The sequence below is a fragment of the Dendropsophus ebraccatus genome, chromosome 1 (genome assembly GCF_027789765.1).
Source record: "Dendropsophus ebraccatus isolate aDenEbr1 chromosome 1, aDenEbr1.pat, whole genome shotgun sequence".
Classification (NCBI taxonomy): Eukaryota; Metazoa; Chordata; class Amphibia; order Anura; family Hylidae; genus Dendropsophus; species Dendropsophus ebraccatus.
The window spans coordinates 196,817,240-196,841,138 of record NC_091454.1 but is presented as its reverse complement, the minus strand read 5'-3'; the positions used below and the strand labels follow the sequence as shown (position 1 = coordinate 196,841,138).

Here is a 23,899-nt window from a genome sequence, read left to right as displayed (position 1 = left end):
GTAACACCACACAGCACACTGTATTCTCTACCTGTAACACCACACAGCACACTGTATTCTCTCCCTGTAACACCACACAGCACGCTGTATTCTCTACCTGTAACACCACACAGCACACTGTATTCTCTACCTGTAACACCACACAGCGAACTGTATTCTCTACCTGTAACACCACACAGCACACTGTATTCTCTACCTGTAACACCACACAGCACGCTGTATTCTCTACCTGTAACACCACACAGCACGCTGTATTCTCTACCTGTTACACCACACAGTGAACTGTATTCTCTACCTGTAACACCACATAGCACGCTGTATTCTCTACCTGTAACATCACACATCGCGCTGTATTCTCTACCTGTAACACCACACAGCACCCTGTATTCTCTACCTGTAACACCACACAGCACACTGTATTCTCTACCTGTAACACCACACAGCACGCTGTATTCTCTACCTGTAACACCACACAGCACGCTGTATTCTCTTCCTGTAACACCACACAGCACGCTGTATTCTCTACCTGTAACACCACACAGCGAACTGTATCCTCTACCTGTAACACCACACAGCACTGTATTCTCTACCTGTAACACCACACAGCGAACTGTATCCTCTACCTGTAACACCACACAGCACTGTATTCTCTACCTGTAACACCACACAGCACGCTGTATTCTCTACCTGTAACACCACACAGCGAACTGTATTCTCTACCTGTAACACCACACAGCACACTGTATTCTCTACCTGTAACACCACACAGCACTGTATTCTCTACCGGTAACACCACACAGCACGCTGTATTCTCTACCTGTAACACCACACAGCACACTGTATTCTCTACCTGTAACACCACACAGCACACTGTATTCTCTTCCTGTAACACCACACAGTGCTGTATTCTCTACCTGTAACACCACACAGCACACTGTATTCTCTACCTGTAACACCACACAGCACTGTATTCTCTACCTGTAACACCACACAGCACACTGTATTCTCTACCTGTAACACCACACAGCACGCTGTATTCTCTACCTGTAACACCACACAGCACACTGTATTCTCTACCTGTAACACCACACAGCACACTGTATTCTCTACCTGTAACACCACACAGCACGCTGTATTCTCTACCTGTAACATCACACAGCACACTGTATTCTCTACCTGTAACACCACACAGCACGCTGTAATCTCTTCCTGTAACACCACACAGCACACTGTATTCTCTACCTGTAACACCACATAGCACACTGTATTCTCTACCTGTAACACCACACAGCACGCTGTACTCTCTACCTATAATACCATACAGCACGTTGTATTCTCTTCCTGTAACACCACACAGCATGCTGTATTATCTACCTGTAACACCACACAGCACCCTGTATTCTCTACCTGTAACACCACACAGCACACTGTATTCTCTACCTGTAACGCTAATATTGGAATAAAGTAAAGAACGTTTTGATTTTTTTTTTCTTTTCACTTTCACGCACATATTATGATCAGGCATCTGTTATCTTTGAAGTTGAGCCCCCCCCCCCCCCCCCCCCCCCCCGTTTAGCATCATTTACATGTGTTACTGCATCATTTTTGTGAATACGCTGCAGTACTGCAATGATACTCCAACATGTGTGAACACAGCCCTAATTTCACTGCACACTTCTGCACAATTAGAGATATCAGTGCAACACCTGCTTCTGGCCAGTCAGAGATGGTGAATCACTCAGGGGATTGGTGGATCCAGCCAAACCTCCTGGGACATCACGCCCTGCCCCTGTCTGCATCATCAGCCTGATCTCAGCAGACACACACAATGTAAGACAGAGGCATGGAATATTTGTCTCCTAAGGGAGGATAGCAGAAGGAGCAGGAGACAATGTGGATTTGCACAGGGGGCCATTTTTTTTCACTTCCTGGATTTCTATCAGCTACCAGTGTGGCAGAACTGTACAGATATGGTAATACATTGTATAGACACATATATTTAACTTTTAATGTATTTTTAATAGAAAACAAGTTTTTTCGTATCCGGAGTCCCCCTTTAAACTGACAAATCTCAGGCAGGCAAGAACATAATAACGAAAGTATACTTACCTGTACCCGTGCCCTCATATTTTTTTTGAATACACAATAAAATTATGGGCATAAGTTCTGAATCATTACAGAAAATATTTTATAACCATGATTGTGTTAATAACATGATAAGAACAATATAAAAAACACTTAAAAAAGTATATTTAAAAACAACCAAATCTTAGTACAATTCCATATATTACTGACAAACAACATAGAATGAATGGATTAACACATACTGGGTGCCTCACAGGGGCCACTATATTTGTTACCATGGATTAAATAAAGTGAACTACTATTAAAGCAATATTGTAAAAAAGACAAACCACAAACCCTTAGTCTTATCAGCACTCACCCATTCTTACTATGAGGGTCACAGCCGTCCCTACGTACGTTTCGCCTCAACCGGGCTTCCTCAGGGAACAGGGAGGGCGTAAGCGGGCGCAGTATAGCTGCAGCCCGGACATGAAGGGGTGGGCAATAGGGGGTTAACAGGGCTTAGGTGAGGTGAGCATGAGGGCAACGCGTGGTCAGGCTGTGGGGAAAGGGGATGGAGCAGGGGGAGTGGGGATGCGGGCAGAGGCCAATAGGGGGGCAGGGGATAGCGTCGGGGAGGGGAGCACGGATGAGGTATAAAGGCAGGGGGAGGGGTTTTCTTACTTACCAGCTCCTCTGTCCCGGACCTGAAGCGACGTGCTGCTCCTGCTACAGGATGGACCGAGAGGCTTTCTCTGCCTCCCTGTGGGAGGCCGCGGCGCGCCATGGGGCGGAATGGCTGCAGGAGCAGTTCTTGCAGGTACTAGGGGGAACGGGGGGGGCGGCAAGCTCCCAGGGTGCGCACCCCCCCGTACGCCGCCGGCGCCCGCCGGAGCGGCTGAGCCCCGAATTGCCCCGCCGCTCCCGCCGCGTAGGGAGCCCTGTCCAGGACCCTCCAGCTCCTGCTGTCCGGTCCTCTCCTCGCCGGTCCGGCAGGGCTGCTGGGAGGAATCCCGGAGCGCGGAGGGGTTCCGGTGCGGGGAGAGAGGCACGTGCAGCAGCCTCTGCCTCCTCGGTGCCGGCTGCTGATTCGGGACCTGTTGCGGCTGGCCCCTCCCACCGGCTTGTGCAGGGGGCAGTCAGAGGACGGAGCGAGTCCTCCTACAGGCCCCATAGGAAGTCTGGGGCGAAGGTGAGCACCCGGGCCCGGCGCCAGCCTGAGGGGGTTTCCCAGGGGGTGGCACCCCTGCCAGCGAGGTCGGCAGCAGTGCGGGGGGAGGTCAGGCGGTCCAGGCGGCAAGGGGCCTACCGCAGTGCTTCTCCAGCGACCGTCCCCATGTTCAGCGGCAGCCCTAATTCGTTGCAGGCGCAGGGGCAGGGTGGGAGCCTGGCCCCTGGCGCCGGGGGCATCAGTGAGGACCAGAGGGCTTCGTCACCGGATGATGACATCGAGGCCTTGGAAGACGGCGAAGTTGTCAGCGATTCGCCGAGGCGCGTAGCATCCTCTGTCGCGGCTGTTCCGGCGTCCGTCCAGAGTCAGCCTGGTGAGTCACGGTCCATGTCGTTTTTACCTGTGGCGTGTGGTGTAAGTGGTGGGGGTGCGAGTGGAGCCGGGGTTCAGGGGTCTGTTGGGGGTGGGGGTCAGTTTGTTGGTATGGGTGAGGTAGTTGCGCAGTTTTTGGCTGGTATGCGTGAGATGTGGTCGCAGGGAGCGGGGGCCCGGGGGGATGTAGGGTCTCCGGTTACTGCCTGGGTGGGGGGTAGCGCTGCGCCTGCGTTATCGTCGGCGGTCGGGGCGGCGGGTGGTGCGCGGGTGCCAGTGGCAGCGGGAGCCTCCGGGGGAGCGCAAGCAGTCGGAGCAACGACCGCGGGGGGGGTCACGGCTTCGGAGGTTTCGGTGCGGTTGGATGACGCGGCGCGTGGGGAGGTGTACGTTTGCTTTGAGGGGCCCCTGGGGGCCCACCTCAAGCAGGAGGTACGGGAGAAGATTTGGCGGGGGGAGTACGTGGAAATATTTTCCCTGCTTCCCCTCGACAAATTTAATTTAGACAAAGGAAAGCCTGATGACAGCAAGAAGGAGGAGGAGGAGAAGCGGCGGTATCGGCTGATACCGCGCACTTTTTCTAACTGGCTTCAGGCTTTCGCCATTTTGGCTAGTGTAGTGGGGAGAAGGCTCCTCAATGCTGCTCGGCCCTGTTTTGCTACCTTGACTCGATAGGCGAAGCATATCGGGTTTATGGTGGCACGGCATGGCTGCGGTATGACGAGCAGTTCAGGCAGCGCAAGGCGGTTCGCCCATCCCTGCGGTGGGACCATAAGGATATAGCCTTGTGGATGCGGCTCATGACAGCAGCGCGCGCTCCGTCGCAGCCGTTTCGGTCTGGGGCCGGGGGTTCGGCGTCATCGACCGGAACCTCGGCCGGCCAGAGGCCAGGGTGTTGCTGGCAATATAACGACGGGCACTGTCGTTTTGGTTCCTCGTGCAAGTTCAAGCATGAGTGCGGAACTTGCGGGGGAAACCACCCCCAATCGCGATGCTTCAAGAAGCAGAGAGGACGTGGTGGGGAGACTGGCGGTAAAGGGTCGGACGCCAGTGAGCCTAGAGGCGATGCGTCCGTATCTAAATGAGTACCCTGATCGGGCGGCGGCGGAATTGTTAGTGACCGGCTTCCAGTGGGGATTTCGGATCCCCTTTTCGAGGGAGGCTCCGATTTTTCGCCCACCAAATCTGAAGTCCGCACGGTTGCGTCCGGACGTGGTGGGCGAAAAATTGGGCAAGGAGGTGGCCCTGGGGCGGATGGCGGGTCCGTTTACGGACCCGCCGTGGCCCCACCTGCGGGTTTCTCCTTTAGGGCTGGTGCCCAAGAAGGAACCTAATAAATTCCGGTTAATTCACCATTTGTCGTATCCGGCGGGGTTGTCCGTTAACGATGGGATTGAGCAAGAAGTTTGCTCGGTTTCATACGTGTCGTTTGACAAGGCGGTGGAATGGGTGCGTCGGTGCGGGCCGGGGGCGCTAATGGCTAAAACCGACATTGAGGCTGCATTTCGGCTCTTGCCGGTGCATCCTGAATGTTTCCATTTGCTGGGGTGTGTTTGGGAGGGGGCGTACTATGTGGACTGCTGCCTTCCTATGGGGTGCTCAATCTCTTGTTCACATTTCGAGACATTTAGCACCTTTGTGGAATGGGTGGTGCGCAGGGAGTCGGGTTTGCAGTCGGTGTTGCATTACCTGGACGACTTCCTGTGCATTGGTCCGGCGCAGTCCACTTGTTGCTCCCTTCTGTTGCATACGGTTGAGCAGGTGGCCCGCAGGTTTGGCATTCCGTTGGCACCGGAAAAGACGGAGGGCCCGGCTACGGTCATCCGTTTTTTGGGCATCGAGATAGACTCGGTGGCAATGGAGTGCCGACTTCCTGGCGACAAACTGGTGGAGCTGCGGGAGTTGGTGGGTTGTTTCTTGGAACTGCGCAAGGTTCGCTTGCGACAGTTGCAATCGCTGCTGGGCAAGCTGAACTTTGCTTGCCGCATTATGCCAATGGGGCGCATTTTTTGCCGAGGGCTAGCACAGGCCACGGCGGGGGTGCGTTCGCCGATGCATAGGATACGGCTGACGGCGGATCACAGGGCAGACTTGCAGGTGTGGGCGCAGTTCCTGGTGTGTTTTAACGGCCGGTCGGTGTGGAGGGAGGAGTGGATTCGGACTGTGGATATGGAACTGTTCACTGATGCGTCTGGGTCGGTTGGGTTCGGAGCGTACTTGAGTGGTGAATGGTTTGCTGGGGAGTGGCCGGATTGTTGGCGGGAGAATGGATGGGTACGTAACCTGGCCCTGTTAGAACTGTTCCCGATTGTGGCTGCGCTTGAAGTGTGGGGTGACAGGTTTCGGAACAAGCGGGTTCGTTTTTGTTGCGACAACTTGGCGGTGGTGCAGGCTGTCAACAGTCTGACGGCATCTTCCCCGCCGGTGGTGCGATTGCTGCGGCGCCTGGTGTTGCGTGGGCTGGAACTGAATGCGTGGGTGCTGGCGTGTCATCTGCCAGGGACAGCTAATTCTATAGCCGATGCACTTTCTCGTTTGCAGTTCGATCGGTTCCGTTTGTTGGCCCCGGAGGCGGAGCAACATGGGAAGCCCGTTCCGAGCTGTTTGTGGGAGGTGGTATCCGGACAGCGTTTGGTTTGATGCAGCAGGCCGTATCGGGGAGTACGTGGAGTCGTTCGGTGGCGTGGCAGGAATGGCTGAGTTTCTGTGGGCAGTGGGGGGTGGATGGTGTGCGTGGTGAGCTCGTTCCCTTGTTATTGTGTTTTATTGGTGATTTGTTTGGGGCCGGGGTGTCGGGTGCGGGGATGGTTCGGAGATTGTCAGCGTTGGCATATTGGTTTAAGTTGCTTGGGGTGCGTGATTGGACTAAGGAGTTTGTAGTCCGGCAGGCGGTGAAGGGGTATCGACGGTCGCGGGTGTCTAGGGACGGGAGACGGCCGGTGTCCTTTGAGGTTTTGGGACGATTGGTGGGGGATTTGGATGGTGTTTGTTTTGATGTTTACGAACGCCTTTTATTTAGGGTGGCCTTTTCGCTCGCGTTCTTTGGGGCGTTCAGGATCGGGGAGTTGGTCAGCTCGTCTTGTGCGGCCCTGGGTGGGATGCAGCTGGCGGATGTGGTGCTGGGGCAGGGATATGTGTCCTGTTTGTTGCGGCGCTCCAAGACGGACCAGGCGGGCAGGGGGAGGAGGGTGCTGTTGTACGCTGTTCCCGGTTCGGTGGTGTGCCCGGTGGAGAGCGTTCGGTTGTTCAGTGCGGTTCGACCTAGGGGTGCGGGGGGTTCCTTCTTGATTCATAGGGATGGGAGAGCGCTCTCGCGCTTTCAGTTTGTGTCTGTGTTCCGGAAGTGCTTGGCGAGACTGGGCCTTCCGGCACGGGAGTTCGCTTCCCACTCCTTTCGGATTGGGGCGGCGACAGAGGCAGTTCGCTGGGGGTTGGGGGAATCTGTTGTGCGCCAGATTGGTCGGTGGGAGTCCGCTAGGTTTCGGTCCTATGTTAGGTTAGATTTGCTTTGAACATGTTGATTTTCCTGGGGTGTTGTTTTTCATGCTGTTGTTGTTTTGTGTTTTGTTTTAGGCCCGGCATGCTTGGTGTGGATTCTCGGCCATTCGTTTGTTCGGAGGGGGGCGTGCCGTGCTGACATCTGGGCGGAGGGAAGGCAACTGGGTTTCCCGCGGGCAGAGGTTCAGGTTCACTGGATGGGAATAGGAGGCATGCTGTGGAGTGGAGTTCTGCCAGAAGTCCACTACTATTCCAGGTTGGATAGGCCCCCTGATATTCTGGCCCTTCACGTCGGGGGCAACGACCTCGGCGTCAGATCTTCTAGGGATCTGATAAGAGACATTAAGTGCGATCTGTTGCGTCTTTGGTCGTTGTTCCCCGGCGTGATTGTGGTATGGTCCGAGATAGTGGCAAGGTTCGTGTGGAAGCACGCGCGCTCGATTGACAAGCTGAATCGGGCACGTGGGCGGGTTAATCGTGAGGTGTCTCGCTTTGTGGCTCGCAATGGGGGCATTGTGGTCCGTCATCGGGAGTTGGAAATCCCTACTAGAGGTTTTATGGACAGTGATGGGGTGCACCTTAATGGGGTGGGGATGGATCTGTGGTCTTGTGACATTCAGGATGGGTTGGAGAAGGCCGTTGAGGTGTGGCGGGACTCGCGAGTTCAAGGGGTCGAGCTCGCTCGCAGTGGCGGAGGGGTGGTCGTGGATGGCACTGTGTGAGGAGGTGTTGGAGGTGAGATCTTGAAGGTGGCAATCCCCTCTCCTTTAGGTTGCAGGGAGATGGGGCATGGTTGGTGGTGCTTACCGCTTAGGCGGAGGAATATTTGTTCTCTGGGAAGCAGTATTGGGGCATATTTGCCAGCCCTGAGTCGGCGCGGTGCGACAGGGGGACCAATATTTCATACTGCTGCTGGGCCATCCATGACCTCCCTGATGGGTATGTTAGTAGGTTGGGTGGGAGTTATCAGGGTTTAAATAGTTGGTATGTTTGACATGTTATTTATTGTTCAATAAAAGGCTGCTGTGGCCATTATTCCAACGTTAGCAGGTGTCATGTCTTCTTTCAAGGTAAAAGGGAGGTGATGGTGGGAGGGGTAAGTTAAGATAATGGTGGGGATGTGTATTAAGGTTATCATTTTATGTAACCCCCGTAATTTGCCTTGCCCCTAGTCAAGGGAGGGCGTAAGCGGGCGCAGTATAGCTGCAGCCCGGACATGAAGGGGTGGGCAATAGGGGGTTAACAGGGCTTAGGTGAGGTGAGCATGAGGGCAACGCGTGGTCAGGCTGTGGGGAAAGGGGATGGAGCAGGGGGAGTGGGGATGCGGGCAGAGGCCAATCGGGGGGCAGGGGATAGCGTCGGGGAGGGGAGCACGGATGAGGTATAAAGGCAGGGGGAGGGGTTTTCTTACTTACCAGCTCCTCTGTCCCGGACCTGAAGCGCCCGCCCGCCCGCCCTGTTGCTTGGTAGGTGGGTGGTTGGCTGATATTGTTGCATTATTGTCGCGGCAGCTGCGGAGGGGTGGTCGTGGATGGCACTGTGTGAGGAGGTGTTGGAGGTGAGATCTTGAAGGTGGCAATCCCCTCTCCTTTAGGTTGCAGGGAGATGGGGCATGGTTGGTGGTGCTTACCGCTTAGGCGGAGGAATATTTGTTCTCTGGGAAGCAGTATTGGGGCATATTTGCCAGCCCTGAGTCGGCGCGGTGCGACAGGGGGACCAATATTTCATACTGCTGCTGGGCCATCCATGACCTCCCTGATGGGTATGTTAGTAGGTTGGGTGGGAGTTATCAGGGTTTAAATAGTTGGTATGTTTGACATGTTATTTATTGTTCAATAAAAGGCTGCTGTGGCCATTATTCCAACGTTAGCAGGTGTCATGTCTTCTTTCAAGGTAAAAGGGAGGTGATGGTGGGAGGGGTAAGTTAAGATAATGGTGGGGATGTGTATTAAGGTTATCATTTTATGTAACCCCCGTAATTTGCCTTGCCCCTAGTCAAGGGAGGGCGTAAGCGGGCGCAGTATAGCTGCAGCCCGGACATGAAGGGGTGGGCAATAGGGGGTTAACAGGGCTTAGGTGAGGTGAGCATGAGGGCAACGCGTGGTCAGGCTGTGGGGAAAGGGGATGGAGCAGGGGGAGTGGGGATGCGGGCAGAGGCCAATAGGGGGGCAGGGGATAGCGTCGGGGAGGGGAGCACGGATGAGGTATAAAGGCAGGGGGAGGGGTTTTCTTACTTACCAGCTCCTCTGTCCCGGACCTGAAGCGCCCGCCCGCCCGCCCTGTTGCTTGGTAGGTGGGTGGTTGGCTGATATTGTTGCATTATTGTCGCGGCAGCTGCGGAGGGGTGGTCGTGGATGGCACTGTGTGAGGAGGTGTTGGAGGTGAGATCTTGAAGGTGGCAATCCCCTCTCCTTTAGGTTGCAGGGAGATGGGGCATGGTTGGTGGTGCTTACCGCTTAGGCGGAGGAATATTTGTTCTCTGGGAAGCAGTATTGGGGCATATTTGCCAGCCCTGAGTCGGCGCGGTGCGACAGGGGGACCAATATTTCATACTGCTGCTGGGCCATCCATGACCTCCCTGATGGGTATGTTAGTAGGTTGGGTGGGAGTTATCGGGGTTTAAATAGTTGGTATGTTTGACATGTTATTTATTGTTCAATAAAAGGCTGCTGTGGCCATTATTCCAACGTTAGCAGGTGTCATGTCTTCTTTCAAGGTAAAAGGGAGGTGATGGTGGGAGGGGTAAGTTAAGATAATGGTGGGGATGTGTATTAAGGTTATCATTTTATGTAACCCCCGTAATTTGCCTTGCCCCTAGTCATGCCCCCTAAATCCCCGTCTCCCTTATATACATACCGGGCCTCACTATGAGTTAACATCGCTTCCGGACTCGTCGGCGCGCCGGACCGAAAGTCGAGGCCGCGTCACTTCCTGGTCAGCAGCTCACCCCACGCACGTACAGCCGCAACGCAAGGAGCGTCACGGACATGCGCACTAGGAGATTTGAGGCCACCCGGAAGTGACTGCTGCATCAACGACTGGCCGGGCGCGCTCACCCATCCACGATGCACTCCCACATTAACTCTAACCTTACTGGGACAGCGGTGACTAGGTAGATGGTAGTATTATATACAGTAATCATGATACAATGAAAAGAGACAACATTACTAATTACAAATCTTAATCCAACATAATCATGAATAAGCCAAAAAATTAATTACAATATAATTAATATCCTAGTAAAAATATCAATTGTGACTCATAATTTTTAGAAGTGAAAAAAATAACAATATTAAGAGTAAAGAGATAATATTAAAAAGTGACAAGTGCATTCATTCAAAAGTGATTAAAGTGCCTAAACAAGTCAATGGCGGTATAATACCACAGTATACAGTTAGGCGCTCAAAAACCGCATAAAAAACGCATGTGTGATCAAGTGTTAATACTGAATTTTTTATTTTTTATTTAATATATTTTATAATATATTATTTGTTTATACTATATTTTTTTATTAACCCATAATTAAATCTTACATTACAATAAATTATAATAAATCTTATAATGTCCTTTTTCATTGTTATCCTGAAAGGCCATAACACACTATCCCAGTTTCCAGTTTCTTGAGGTCCCGTAACCTAAAATAGATAGAAAGCCTATATAACAGAAATAGAGAGAAGTATAGTAAAAAGAAGATGGAGAAAAAGGAAAAACATTAGTACCACATAAAGAAAATTTAAAGATATGGATTCACAAAAATGGAACAAAGCTACAATTTTCATTAAGTCCAGAAGGGGCCACTGTACCTAGCACCGTAATCCAGCGACACTCCTTCTGGGCCAAAATCTTCCTCACATTGCCTCCTCTAATTCCGACCTTGACCTTTTCAATCCCCCTGACTTGGAAACTTTTTGGGTCACTTCCATGAAAAAGTTTAAAGTGCCGAGGGATAGTTTTTAAAGAGTCTATGTCATCTATGTTTTTGGCCGCCACTATGCCCCTCACATGTTCTCTTATTCTCACTTTTAATTCACATGCAGTTAGGCCCACATATATTTTGCCGCAGCCACACGTGGCATAATACACCACATGTGTACTATTACAGGACACATAGTCCCGAATAGTATACTGTCTTGTGCCGTCAGCAGTTTGAAATGTCCCTATCCTAGAGACATTAGGGCATGCCACACAGTTTCCACATGGGAAACACCCCTGTTTAGGAGTTATTTGCCCAAATAGATCATGGGAAGGTATGGAGGTCATGGAGCAAAAAGAATAAAAACGTGATGTGAACAAGACCTTAATATGGTGCATTTTTACACTGTTTAGTTTAAGTTTCCACTGTCAAGCTAATTGACTTTTTATTTAATTTAAAGAGGTACTCTGGCAAAAACTTTTTTCTTCTCAAACCAACTGGTGTCTGAAAGTTATATAGATTTCTAAATTACTTCTATTTAAAAGTCTTCCAGTACTTATCAGCTGTTGTATGTCCTTCAGGAAGTGCTGTGTTCTTTCCAGGCTGACACAGTGCACAGTCCTAATATGGACACTGTACAGTTTATATCATGAACAGAGGTGGCAGCAGAGAACACTGAATCAGACTGGAGAGAATACACCACTTCCTGCAGGACATACAGCAGCTGATAAGTACTGTTTTTTAAATAAAAGTTAAATAAAAATCTTTATACACCAGTCGATTTGAAAGAAAAAAAAAGTACCAATTTAATTCTACTTAATTCACTACAAATGCGAACCAAGATTAAGACTGTTGCACATCTTCCTGCTTTTTGGTGTTTTTTCTGGCACTTTTTCTGCCATGTTCTCATTTTAGTGTGAAGTTTAGTTCTAATTTTATCCCCTGTGGGGCTTTTTCGGTACAAATCATGTGATTCTTTATCATGTGATTCCAGGTTTTATGTTGAAGAACTGGGGAAAAAAACACTAATTTCCATATAGACATGACAATATCCCCCCCCCCCCCCTATAGAAGCTTCGATTTTCCCCACTGACTAACATCTGATCTCTGTGTTTTTGAACCCCAAAAATGCTATATGAGAAAAGGGGAAGGGCGCCTCCTAGTGCAGAGAATGTCTCTCAATGCGCTCACCTTATTGTGTTGTGCAACGATTATAGGCACAACACTATATCACACATAATTCCAATACCGCAGCTCAGCACAGGATCATCCACACAGCGTATGGAGTAGAAAAACAACAGGGTCCTTAGAAGACTTTAGGAGCCAAGTAAGATCCTCCACAATGCATAGCGCAGATATATGTACTAGGAAGGGGTGGTCAATGGTAAGCTCTGTATTTACGGTTACCGAAAAATATGACTTCCAACCAAAGTAGTGACAAAAAAACAATAAAGCAGATTTATTAAAGTAGCGACGCGTTTCTGCACCTGCGTTTCATCCATCAGTGCCTTTCTCAAGCCTAAAATGCTATATGCTATATTTCTGAAAAACGCCTAGTCTGAGTCCAGCCATATAGTACATGAGAACATACCCCTCTCCTAGTTATTCACAGGATAAGGGATAACAAGACCCATAGGGAATTAATGGAGCACTGTCCCCACTGTTTATTTGAGGGGGATAAGTTTCCCACATTCTCATAGGCACTGGGACCACAACCAATCAGCTTGATATCCCCAATCCTGTGGATTTTGCAGGGGGAGGGGGCAGCTACCTAGGCCACACCCGGATGTATGGGTGTGGGGGCACAATACTCTGCCTTGCCCCTGATCCTGCCCACACACACAAGAGCCACTGGGTTATGTATATATGATGCATATTTATGGTGGTGTCCGTGTTGCTATGATTGGTGTGACTTGATAAAACCTTTTGCCAAGCCTCGTAGATGTAGGTATAAGCCTTGTGATACATGTTTTTTCTTCAAGATTTGAGTGTTCCTTTAATCCAGGGATATGCACATACAAGCAGGAGTTCCACCAGCCACCGCTCTATACTACTTTTGAGCATTGTGCAGGTGATGGATCTGTGTAGCAGGCAGATGTCCAGCTTTATGACATGGACTCCCAACTCCCCCAACTTAAACCAAAAAACGCAAAATAAAGACACAACACATTGTAATCAGGTGTCAAAGGGTCCCAATTTTATTTAAAATTACATGACAATGAATATGGCAGACCCCCGACTCACGAAGAGTCACCCTCCAGCACTCAGGCGAGGAAAAACCCCCTGTGGGGGAAACCTCGAGGGAGCCATGGCTGGAGAGCTGCCCCTCCCCTGGGCTTAGAGGGTAATACCATACTATAAGTATAATAAACTGGATGTGAGAGAGATGAGGCTGCAATATCTGTCACCTTATTGATGGCTAGGCGGCTGTATCTCTTCTCCTTCACAGATCCAGGTCCCCTGCTAGAACCTCCAAATTTCATGAAGGGTAGGGGGCAGTAAATTAGTCAAGCTCAAGGTCCTCTGGCGCATCCAAGATGGCACTGATCAGGGCGCGGTGCATTGCTTTATGGAACCTTCTTTATGACATAAGCGTCTGTCATCATACTGCATGGTTGCCATGGTTACTGCAGGTAAACACATCTAAAGCATTAACCCATTAATGACTGGCGATGTGCTTCACTGCAGAGGTCACTAAACACACTTGTGACCAAGCAAACAGCCTATGGTTAGGCCGCACTAAGAACACGAAATAATATGGTTTGATGTGGCCCATAGCAACCAATCACAGCTCAGCTTTCGTTTCTCAAATTACTCTGGTAAAATAAAAGCTGAACTGTGATTGGTTGCCATGCACAATTTAGTCTGAAAACACATGACATCAAGCTTCCCCATAATGCTTTGCAGTCAGCCCTTCCTCCATACCTCCCAACTTTTTGGAGGGACACTTGTGGTTCACAGACATCTCTATACACAGTTTAGAAAACCACTGGTATACAGTTATATACGGCGGATTTGTTAACGTAAATGAGACAGCTGACAATCTGATTTCTTTGTATGTGGAAAGGGCAGCCGAAGAGTAATACTACATGTCCCAGGCTGTCATAGGAAATCGGTGATCACCCGATTAGTTGATCAATGAAAAAACTGCACTGACTGTACAAAAGGGGCTGTCAAGTTGTTTAAAAGTAAATTAGCCCACAGTATTAAAGGGGTACTCCAGCAAAAAATATTTGAAATAAACTGGTGCCAAAAATTTGTACTTAACTTCTATCAAAAAAGTCTCCAGTCTTCCAGTACTTATTAGCTGCTGTATGTTCAGCAGGAAGTGGTTATTCTTTCCAGTCTGACATATTAATATCTGCTGCCAAAGTAAGTAACTGTCCAAAGTAAGTTCCTGGCATGGACAAAGGTGGAAGCAGAGAGCAATGTGTCAGACTGGAAAGAATACACCACTTCCTGCAGGACACAAAGCAGCTGATAAGTACTGAAAGGCTTGAGGGTTTTTAGTAGAAATAAATTAAAAAAATATATAACTTTGTGACACCAGATGAGTTGAAAGATTTTTTTCTTAGCTTGACATCCCCTATCCTATGGATTTTAGGGGGAACACCACCTTGGGCCCACCTGGGAATTTGATTCTTGGGGCCCACCATACCTTACACCAGATATAATAAGCACCAAACCTTTCACATTGCTATAGTGACCTTGCACAGAGTTGTGTATGTGACCAGCGATGCTGGCTCACTACTAGTAACTCTTCAGTCAGTCTATGCGAACAGCATAACGTGCCACTTAAGTTTCTTGAAAGGAGAAGTCCCATGAAACTAACAAATCTCAGGTAGGCAGGGGGGTGCAGGAACATAATAAAGAAAGCATACTCACCCATCCCTGTGCCCCCAAAGATCTCCCTTAATGTGCCCGCTCAGCCAATCACTGACTGGGGACGGACACTGCTGCTTTATTGACTGGCTGAGCAGGCAATCCATCAGGCGGGTATGTGACATTGAGCTGGGGCCGTGACATACACAGAATCTGTTCAAAAATGACTGAAAAACTTCCAGCAGCTGTGGGAGAGAGCGCGGTCCAGGGGCACAGGGACAGGTGAGTATAGTTTTTTATTATCTTCCCACACTCCACTGCCTGCCTGTCATTTGTTACAAGACTTCTGTCAGCTGTAATTCGCGTTCCAAACTGCTGACACCTTACATATATTTGTCTGTGCTTCTATAGCACACAAATAGTTTTTATTCTCTGGTAGAAAGAGTCAGACAGGGAGGCCCACCTCCTGCCAGGGGCCCACCAAGGGGTAGGGCCCACCGGCGGATTCCCCTGTTCCCCTGTAGGCTAGTCCAAGCCTGACTCTATTCATTGCCTAGGGGGGTTCTGAAGTGCAGCATTTTCATAGACAATGGATGAAATGGCGGATGTGCATGTGCACTGTGGAGCTTCAGGGATCCTATTCTTGAGATCACGTCACCAGTTTATAACTCACAGAACGTCTTATTGACTTATGACTTCTTGTATTTCACAGTAGGAGACGCCATTATTCCATATAAAACAATAGCATTTTATACAGACATGATTTATATTACATGCTGTGTAAGTAATATAATAATATAGGAACATTATATGTATATCCTGGAAAAAAAAAACACATCTGAGGAAAATAGTGTGTTCAGATGATCAGCCATGGTCAGTACAAGCAGCCATGTTCTGCAGAATACTACTGGCGGTATACGGGGCAGGCAGTTCTCTATAAAGCCTCTGTCCACAGATTGGTCTAAAAGATTCCTAGGTTCATATGTTCTTGTGCTGCCCAGAATTGGCGGCATCACAATGGCTGATCGGCATAGAGAGACATGTATGAAAAGAGAAATTTGAGTAAAAAGTTTCAAAAAGTTTGGAGCATATGATTGAATATCCCCGGCCATCGCATCCCAGGCCCTCACATTTCCATGCCATTTCACCAACTGCAATGTGATACCCAATGTCTCTTTGTATGATACTTAAAGGAAACTTGTCATCCCCCCCGTGCTGGGGTGACAGGCTCCCAACCCCCTGCTAGAGCCCCCTATACTTACCTGATTGCGCCGGGTCCCGCTTCTTGATCCGGTGACGGAGATTTCAGCGCTTCGGACTCGCGTCGGACTCACCATTCATTCTCTATGAGCATCGGACATGTCACTTCTTTCAGCGGATAGCGGAACACGCCGGCCCATAGAATGGTGTCTGTGGAGCCGGTGGAAAGGCACGCGGCCGTGCGCACGAAAATACTGCGGAATTCCGGTGGAGTTTATCTGCGAGAATTCCTCAGTATGAACCCACCCTAACTGCAGAATCCATTTCCTATTGACAGGAACTGTCCAGAGCAGTAACAAATCCCTATAGAAATCCTCTCCTGCTTTGGACAGTTCCTGACATGGACAGAGGTGGCAGCAGAGAGCACAGTGTCAGACTGGAAAGAATACACCACTTCCTTCAGGACATTCAGTAGCTGATAAGGACTGAAATAGAAGTAATTTACAAACACAGTGAAACCTTGAATTACAAGTAACTTGGTCTGAGAGCATTTTGCAAGACAAGCTAATAATTTTAAAAAATTGTAAACAAGCAAGATTTCTTAATACGAGCCCCCCCCCCCCCCGTGTCCCCATCCTGGTACTGAGCCCTCTTATTTTAACCCACTGCTTCCTGATCAACTCTGCCAGTAATCAGACACCTTCCGTCTCTCCTCCGATGCCCATGCTGCTTACCGGCTCTGACCCCTGAATTAACCCCTTCACCAATAGACTCTCTAGGCAGCCGGCACTAGTACCAGCACCAGCAGGTCTGCAGCCACCAGGGGAGTTGTGGGTGTGGAGGGAGAGTTAACTATTAACCCCCTCTGTACTGATACAGGGCTGTGTTGACACAGAACACCTTACCTACCTTATTTATGGGTTGTGGAGCAAATCATCTGCATTTCAATTATTTCTTATGGGAAAATGTGCTTTGCTATATGAGTGATTTGGATTACAAGCACGTTCCTAGAATGGAGTATGCTCGTAATCCAAGGTTTCTCTGTAAAGATTGGAAGAACACATTGTGGACCCAACCTTATTGTTTATTGTGTATCCCTCCAATAATTTACAATGTAGCTGATCCATACAGAGTCTGCTAGAAAACAATTGTGCTCTTCTCCTTAGGATGTCCTATGATGCGTAATGTCATATGATTATGTAACATGGCATGGAATGGATTACTATACAGCAGCAGAAGGAGGATGAAGTGCCCCATAGTAGACGTAACAGCTATAATAATAACTCCAGAACATTTCTATGGAATTCACATGAGATGAGCTGGAATAAAACCTGTTGTCACAAGTGATGTTTATTGCCCAAGAGCTGACACTTCACATGACGCCTGGACGGCGAGCCAGCACCTGTGTCACTACTTCAATACTTATCGAAGTTTACTTTGGGCTTCGGACACTACTTTCAAGTAGCTACATAAGTCATTCCCACAATGCATTTCTTCTCTCTGTGGTTAATAGAAATATGAAGTGACTGTGTTATGTAACACTAAAAGGATAATGTCACAATACATTGCACCAAAGTAACAATCTGTGTACTGCTTTATTGTTTTAAGGGGTAAAAGGTCAGGTTACAGAATTTAAAGGGGAACTAAGATGTATTTAAAGCAAATGTACCATTAGGTACTGCTTCTTTTTTTTTTTTCTTTTTTTTTTTTTTACAGTGGCAGACTGGCAGCGGCGCAGGGATCCCGGTGATGAGATACATTTTTTTAAATGCTGACTGGTTCTCGTCCTCGGTGCCGTTCTTTGGCGGTGGACGGGTCCAGCTCTATGACCTGCCGCCCCCAGTGGGACGATATCCCCTCCCCTCTGTAAAGTGGCTCTATTGTTTCCAATGGAGCCACGTCACAGAGAGGATATCGTCCCACTGGGGGGTGCCAGCACCAATCTGCAACAGTAATGTACCTAATGGTACATTCGCTTTAAAGCACTTGTTAGTATATATATATATATATATATATATATATATATATATATATATATATATATATAGCACTATACAGTACATACAGATACAGGGAGAGATTTATCAAAGATGATGTAAAGTGAAACTGTCTCAGTTGCCCCTAGCAACCAATCAGATTCCACCTTTCATTCCTCTCAGACTCTTTGGAAAATGAAAGGTGGAATCTGATTGGTTGCTAGGGGCAACTGAGCCAGTTTCACTTTACACCATAGTTGATAAATCTCCCCGTATGTATAATATATAAATGTGTATACTATAGCTATATATATACATCAGCCAGACCGTTGCTTTTAGAGCAGAGTGGTGGTCGGTAACCTAGACAACGAGCTGTCAGCAATGGGAGAGAAAGCGCAGCATATTAGGAGAAGGAGACAAGTTTGCTAAATTACTGTATTTACAAAAATTTTTAATTTGAGATGGGAATATGAAGGCGGATCTCATCTCATGTATTGAAATGTATGTATAATTATTATTATTATTATTTGAGCCCATTGAAGAAGATCTTTGGCAAGATATCATTGGTATGACCACCCACTGGTTATCACATTTAGATCTATTTAGGCCTTTTACATCAATTTTGTGTATACTTTGTCACTTGTCCCTATGCCCTTTATTTACTTTGGGCTATGTTGAGTCAAAATTGGCTGTAGAAAAAAGGCTTGATTTTGCTGGAAAACACATTGCACGGCATTGGCTGAACAAAGTCCTTTCCGAAATCCATACTTACTAAGAGCCACAATTTTTGGTGGAGCGTGTTATTCCTGCCTAGTTCCCCTGACACACTGTGTGCACTATTTTGGGGTGTCAGCATATCCAATAGAAAGTGTCACATTTAATGGGGTACTCCAGAGAAAAAAAAATCTTTTCAATTCAACTGGTATCAGAAACTTACACAGATTTGTAATTTGCTTCTATTTAAAAACTCCTATGTTCAAGTATTTATAAGCTACTGTATGTAATGCAGGAAGTGGTGGATTCTTCCCAGTCTGACACAGCGCTCTCTGCTGCCACCTCTGTCCGTGTCAGGAACAGTTCCTGACATGGCAGCAGAGAGCACTGTGTGAGACTGGAAAGAATACATCACTTCCTGCAGGACATACAGCAGCTAATAAGTACTGGAAGATAAGAGTTTTTAAATAGAAGTAGTTTACAAATCTGTGTAACTTTCTGATACCGGTTGAATTGAAAACAATCTACAAAGTGCCCCTTTAAGGTGGAGTTGGCAACGTTTTCTATTGCTTTATGGTTATATGACCGTGCCTAATGCTGCGTTTACGCAGAGAGATTTATCTGGCAGATTTTTGAAGCCAAAGTCAGGAACAGACTATAAACCGAGAACAGGTCATAAAGGAAAGAACAAGATTACTCCCCTTTTTAATCCATTCCAGGCTTTGGCTACCAAAATCTGACAGATAAATCTCTCTGTGTAAACGCACCATTAGGATCTCACATGCTCTGTTCTGAATGCATGACCAGAAAACTAAATAGTTTATTATGGGTGGCAGTGCTGGTAAACCCTTGGTGTGTTTGGTAAGACCCTAGTATAATAAGTTTAACACCCCCCAATATAAGGCATTATATCAATAACAATAGGTGAGGATGTCATTTTGGTACATCCATGTGTATATGTGTGCTTGTAATTTGTCTGTATTTGTGCGTGTACCTTCATTGGCGTGTGTTATTGTGCATTTTCTTTGTTGGCCTATACCTCTTTATGTGTATGGCTGGTACATTAGTAGGATGTAGGTCCTATCCCTCAAATATTTCAATACTTTTTCATGCTTGTGTGTGCTAATCCTCTCAATAACATGAAGGGTTAACTCACCTGAGATGTTTGCTGGACACTTCATAAGAGAACCTATTTCTACATCTGAGAGTGCTTGAGATAATGGTGGCGGAGGCCTCCTAATGCTGTGTGTATAGTGGGGGCTGATGGCCCAGGAGTTTGTCATGGTGTAAGATGCCACAGCAGCTTTAGCAGAGGGAGGAGTGATAGATTTACTATGGATATTTAGCTGTAGGTTTTGGAGACTGTGGCATTACCATGAGATGTCCAGGAATAATCATAGGACTATGATTAAATAAATATACAGAAAGCTAGCTGATGAATAAGCTTCTTGTGATGCTACTCCTTGCTGAAAACAAGAACAGTCATGGATATTTGGAAGTAAAAAAAAAATCCGATTTTTAGAAGGCTTTAACATTAGATACATACAACCTCAGGTGAACAACATCATTCAATGTGACATGACATAATAATTCAGAATGCAGGAACCAAGCATGTATGTGTATAGAGGGATTGAAAGAGATTGTTGTCAGTACACAGCTTTACACTGTGTGCACCCAAACTAAGGATAAGGCCCCCATACCTGACAGTAGCTTTAAAGTGTCAACCACCCGCCCCCAGAAATCAATAGTCCAAGCGATTTTAAGAAACTTTGTAATTGGGTTTATTAGGCAAATATGCCATTATCTGCATTCAAAAAGACTTTCCCCAGGTCCCCCCCTCTCCTTTCGGTCATCCACTGCTCATTATCAGGAAATCTCGACTCTTTTACATCAGTCGGCCCTGTGTAACCTATGGAGGGGGGAGGGGGAGATTAGTCACCGGCAGAGAGCAGAGAACAAAGGATTACACAGTGGGAGCTGTGTGAAAGCTGGCATTCAGAGGTCAGAGAGATCAGTGCTGACTTCAGAGGAGATAGCCGGTGATGTAGCTGTAAATTAACTCTTTGTTGTCCTGTTTTGGTGCCTCATCTCCCTCCACCCCTCCCCTCTCCATAGACAATCGTGAAGACAGGGGGGAGAGCTTCAAACTGCTTTTTCATGATAAAAATGAATTTTTCGGCTAATAAACCCAATTACAACATTTCTTAAAATCGCCTGTACTATTGATTTCTACAAAAAAAAAAAAAAAAATTAAACGACAGTGACACTTTAAGCTAAGTCTGGCATAGAAGAGGGACAGATAGATGGGAGATAGTTAGACATCATAACACAGGAAGAGGGCAGCATTCTATAACAGATATATGTAAAAATCTTGAATAGGATCTACATATATCTTCAGAGAAAGTTGCAATATATATATATATGTATATATATATATGTGTGTGTGTGTATATATATATATATATATAATGTACTATTATCCCTGGGTGTGCTGAGATAGATGGACGTGACACAGATGTAATATGTGAGAAGGGATGGGGTGGTACATTATGGAGGAGTGCCATTAGCATCTCTTGCCCCTCCTGCCCAGGTATATACAGCTAGCAGGTAAGGGAAGCTGCCTATTACAGCTGACCATGGAAGGACCACGCCTGAGCCTGCTATGCCTCCTGTGTGTGGTCGCAGGTAAGGGTTTCCTATGATTATCACCTGTCTTGCTGCTGATCATTTCCCTTTTCTGTCAGCTCCTCTAAGAATAAGGTTTTCTCATAGTATGTCCAATATTGTAGAATGGTCTCTTGACTACAGGATACTTTGTTGTCAGGGTCCTTATACACATACAGATAAATCCCTTAATCGGCTGTTTAATCAACGACAAACAATGTGGGGGTTTTTTCCATTTAAACAATAGGCATTTAGACGAGAAGATAAATCAACACGGCTTTTTGTCAATATGATCGAAATTGCGTTTGTATCCATATATCTATATACTGTGTACAATGTAAGACTTGAGAACGATTAACAATTATTTTAGCCTTAAAAGATGCGATCAATGACATACATTCGTAATTTGATCATTGCGGCAGTTTTAGCTGTGTGGGAGACTGGATTGGCTCTCCAGTAGAGATGGTGGAGATTGATCCCCCATCCTTACATCTTAAGGACAAGCCATCAATCCAAACGTCTGTGTCTGTGATCACCAACATACCGCACTTATAAATTACCAGAGGGGATACAGTGTAACATATGTACTCTATGATATGTGGAGGTCCAACTTCTGGGACCCCCATGGATCCTGAGAATGAAGGGGATGCAGCTCTTTCCACTTTCTATGATTTATAGTGGACCACACTGTAGTAAGGGGGATGCAGAACCACTCCAGCTCTGTGCCCCTTTGATCAGTAAGGGTCTATGGGTCAGACCCCTAATAGTTATCAAGTGATGACATAAAATGGCAATAACCCTTTAAAATGCAATATTCACTAAATACTGGGCCTTACTATAATATAAGAAAAGAAAAAAAGCCAGTGCGCAAAAGACCACTATGGCTCTATGTAGTATTAAATGGAATATCCTATAATCAGTGTATAGTGATGAAATTTCACTGCCCAACTCCTTTGTTTTTGGAGAGATAAGCTGCCACTACAGCAACATGGGAGACAACTGTATGCTCACCTTAAAGGGGTTCTTTGTTTAAAACTTACTTGTCCCCTATCCCCTACCTTTTGTTTTGAATAGAGTTGTGGGAACGGCACGTGGCCCACGGATCTATTGTCTTCTATGGAGCCTCCGGCAGGAGCTGAGTGCTGTACTCAACTCTCTCCAGCGTCTCCATAGACAATGAATAGAGCCGTGGTTCACAGGCTGACCCATGGCTGTATTCAAAACAAAGGAATTGGTGGGTTCGAAGGTCGTACACCCCGCGATCTCTTACTTGTCCCCTATCATGTGGATAGGGGACAAGTACGCTTTAATCGGGGGACCCCTAAGCCTCAGGTAAATTACTTAGGGGTACAGAGGTAAAAGTGTGGGGACCGCCCTGCCGGTGAGCAGAGACAGATGGACGGTCACAAGTTAGATGGAACAGCGTGACTTCACTGGTGTCGTGGTTGGCCGAGGTATAGCCTTGCCCAGTGGTAATTTGTTGTGACGCAAGTCCCCGTTGGGCACACAGGCATGCTGGCACACCTGCTTTTATTTTGAGCGGGCTGGCTATACCTAGCGGGCTGTGCAATATCTGGACACAAATATTTGTAACAATGACATCTAGTGGTAAAACTTTGGTACTGCTACGTTACCACTTACACTTACCACTTATAAGTACAGACTTTTGCAAATGGTGTAACTAATAGCAACATCCGTGTTGGGACACCACAAAAGCAGCACCTGTCCTTGTGCCGGGGGGGATCATCAAATTACACTTCTGGGATTTATGAAAAATCTAAGCCTGCTAGTCATTTCTGTGATGATGTCCATCATTGATCAGATTTTGTTATATGGTCCTTTAGGTTCTTTTTATACAATATTACTTTTTGTTTAAGATAAGAAAAAAAACCTTCAGTATAGGAGCGGGCAAATACTGCTCTGTTAGTAAAGCCACTTGTCCATCCACAGCTGTGTCCGCCAAGGTCCTGGTGAAGGAGGAGTGTACCCGGGGCCCAGAGTTCTGGTGTCAGGATCTGGAGACGGCCGTGCAGTGTGGGGCCGTGGAGCATTGCAAGCAGAATGTATGGAAGGAAGAACTGGTAAGGATCCACCTTCCACTTTGTCCATTAACAACATAAGTGGAAGAAGTTATTATCTTGTTCTAGGTTCTAAATTTTATTCTCCACCCCCGCCCCTCTTGCTGGTAGTTTGTTCCAAGCACCTACTACTCTTTCAGTGTAGCTGGGTTCCATCCCTGCTGCTTTCTGCTCCTGCATAACTTAATGCTGCCTGAACCATGGGTCATTGGGGCGCTCCCCGGTTGCTTCTTCCCACAGCACCAGCTGTGAATAATAGGTTTCACCCTATACCCAAACAGGGAATGATATATGAAATAAAGCTGGTGAGGCAGAGAGAATCCACTAGGGACCATCCTGATGACTCGTGGTTCCTGCAGCATGAAAGTGATGAAAGCATCAACAGGAAACTCTAGAACTCCAACCTGCTGTTACAGTCCCATAGGGG

General features: G+C 47.4%; 1 protein-coding gene across 5 annotated transcripts in view; it reads left to right on the top strand.

The window, feature by feature from the left end:
- The window catches only part of SFTPB (surfactant protein B), an 80,913-nt gene that overhangs the window by 51,733 nt on the left and 5,281 nt on the right, over positions 1-23,899 (top strand). For 2 of the 5 annotated variants that reach the window (XM_069943906.1, XM_069943876.1), the window contains exon 2: positions 23,345-23,475. Coding sequence is in view for 2 of the 5 variants with exons in the window: in XM_069943876.1 (XP_069799977.1) it covers positions 23,345-23,475 (131 nt within the window). In the remaining 3 variants the exon portion in view is untranslated. Of the gene's footprint in view, positions 1-13,934; positions 14,011-18,295; positions 18,518-21,366; positions 21,416-23,344; positions 23,476-23,899 lie in introns of those variants that run through there. The other 3 variants (XM_069943896.1, XM_069943884.1, XM_069943868.1) reach the window with 3 other exon arrangements.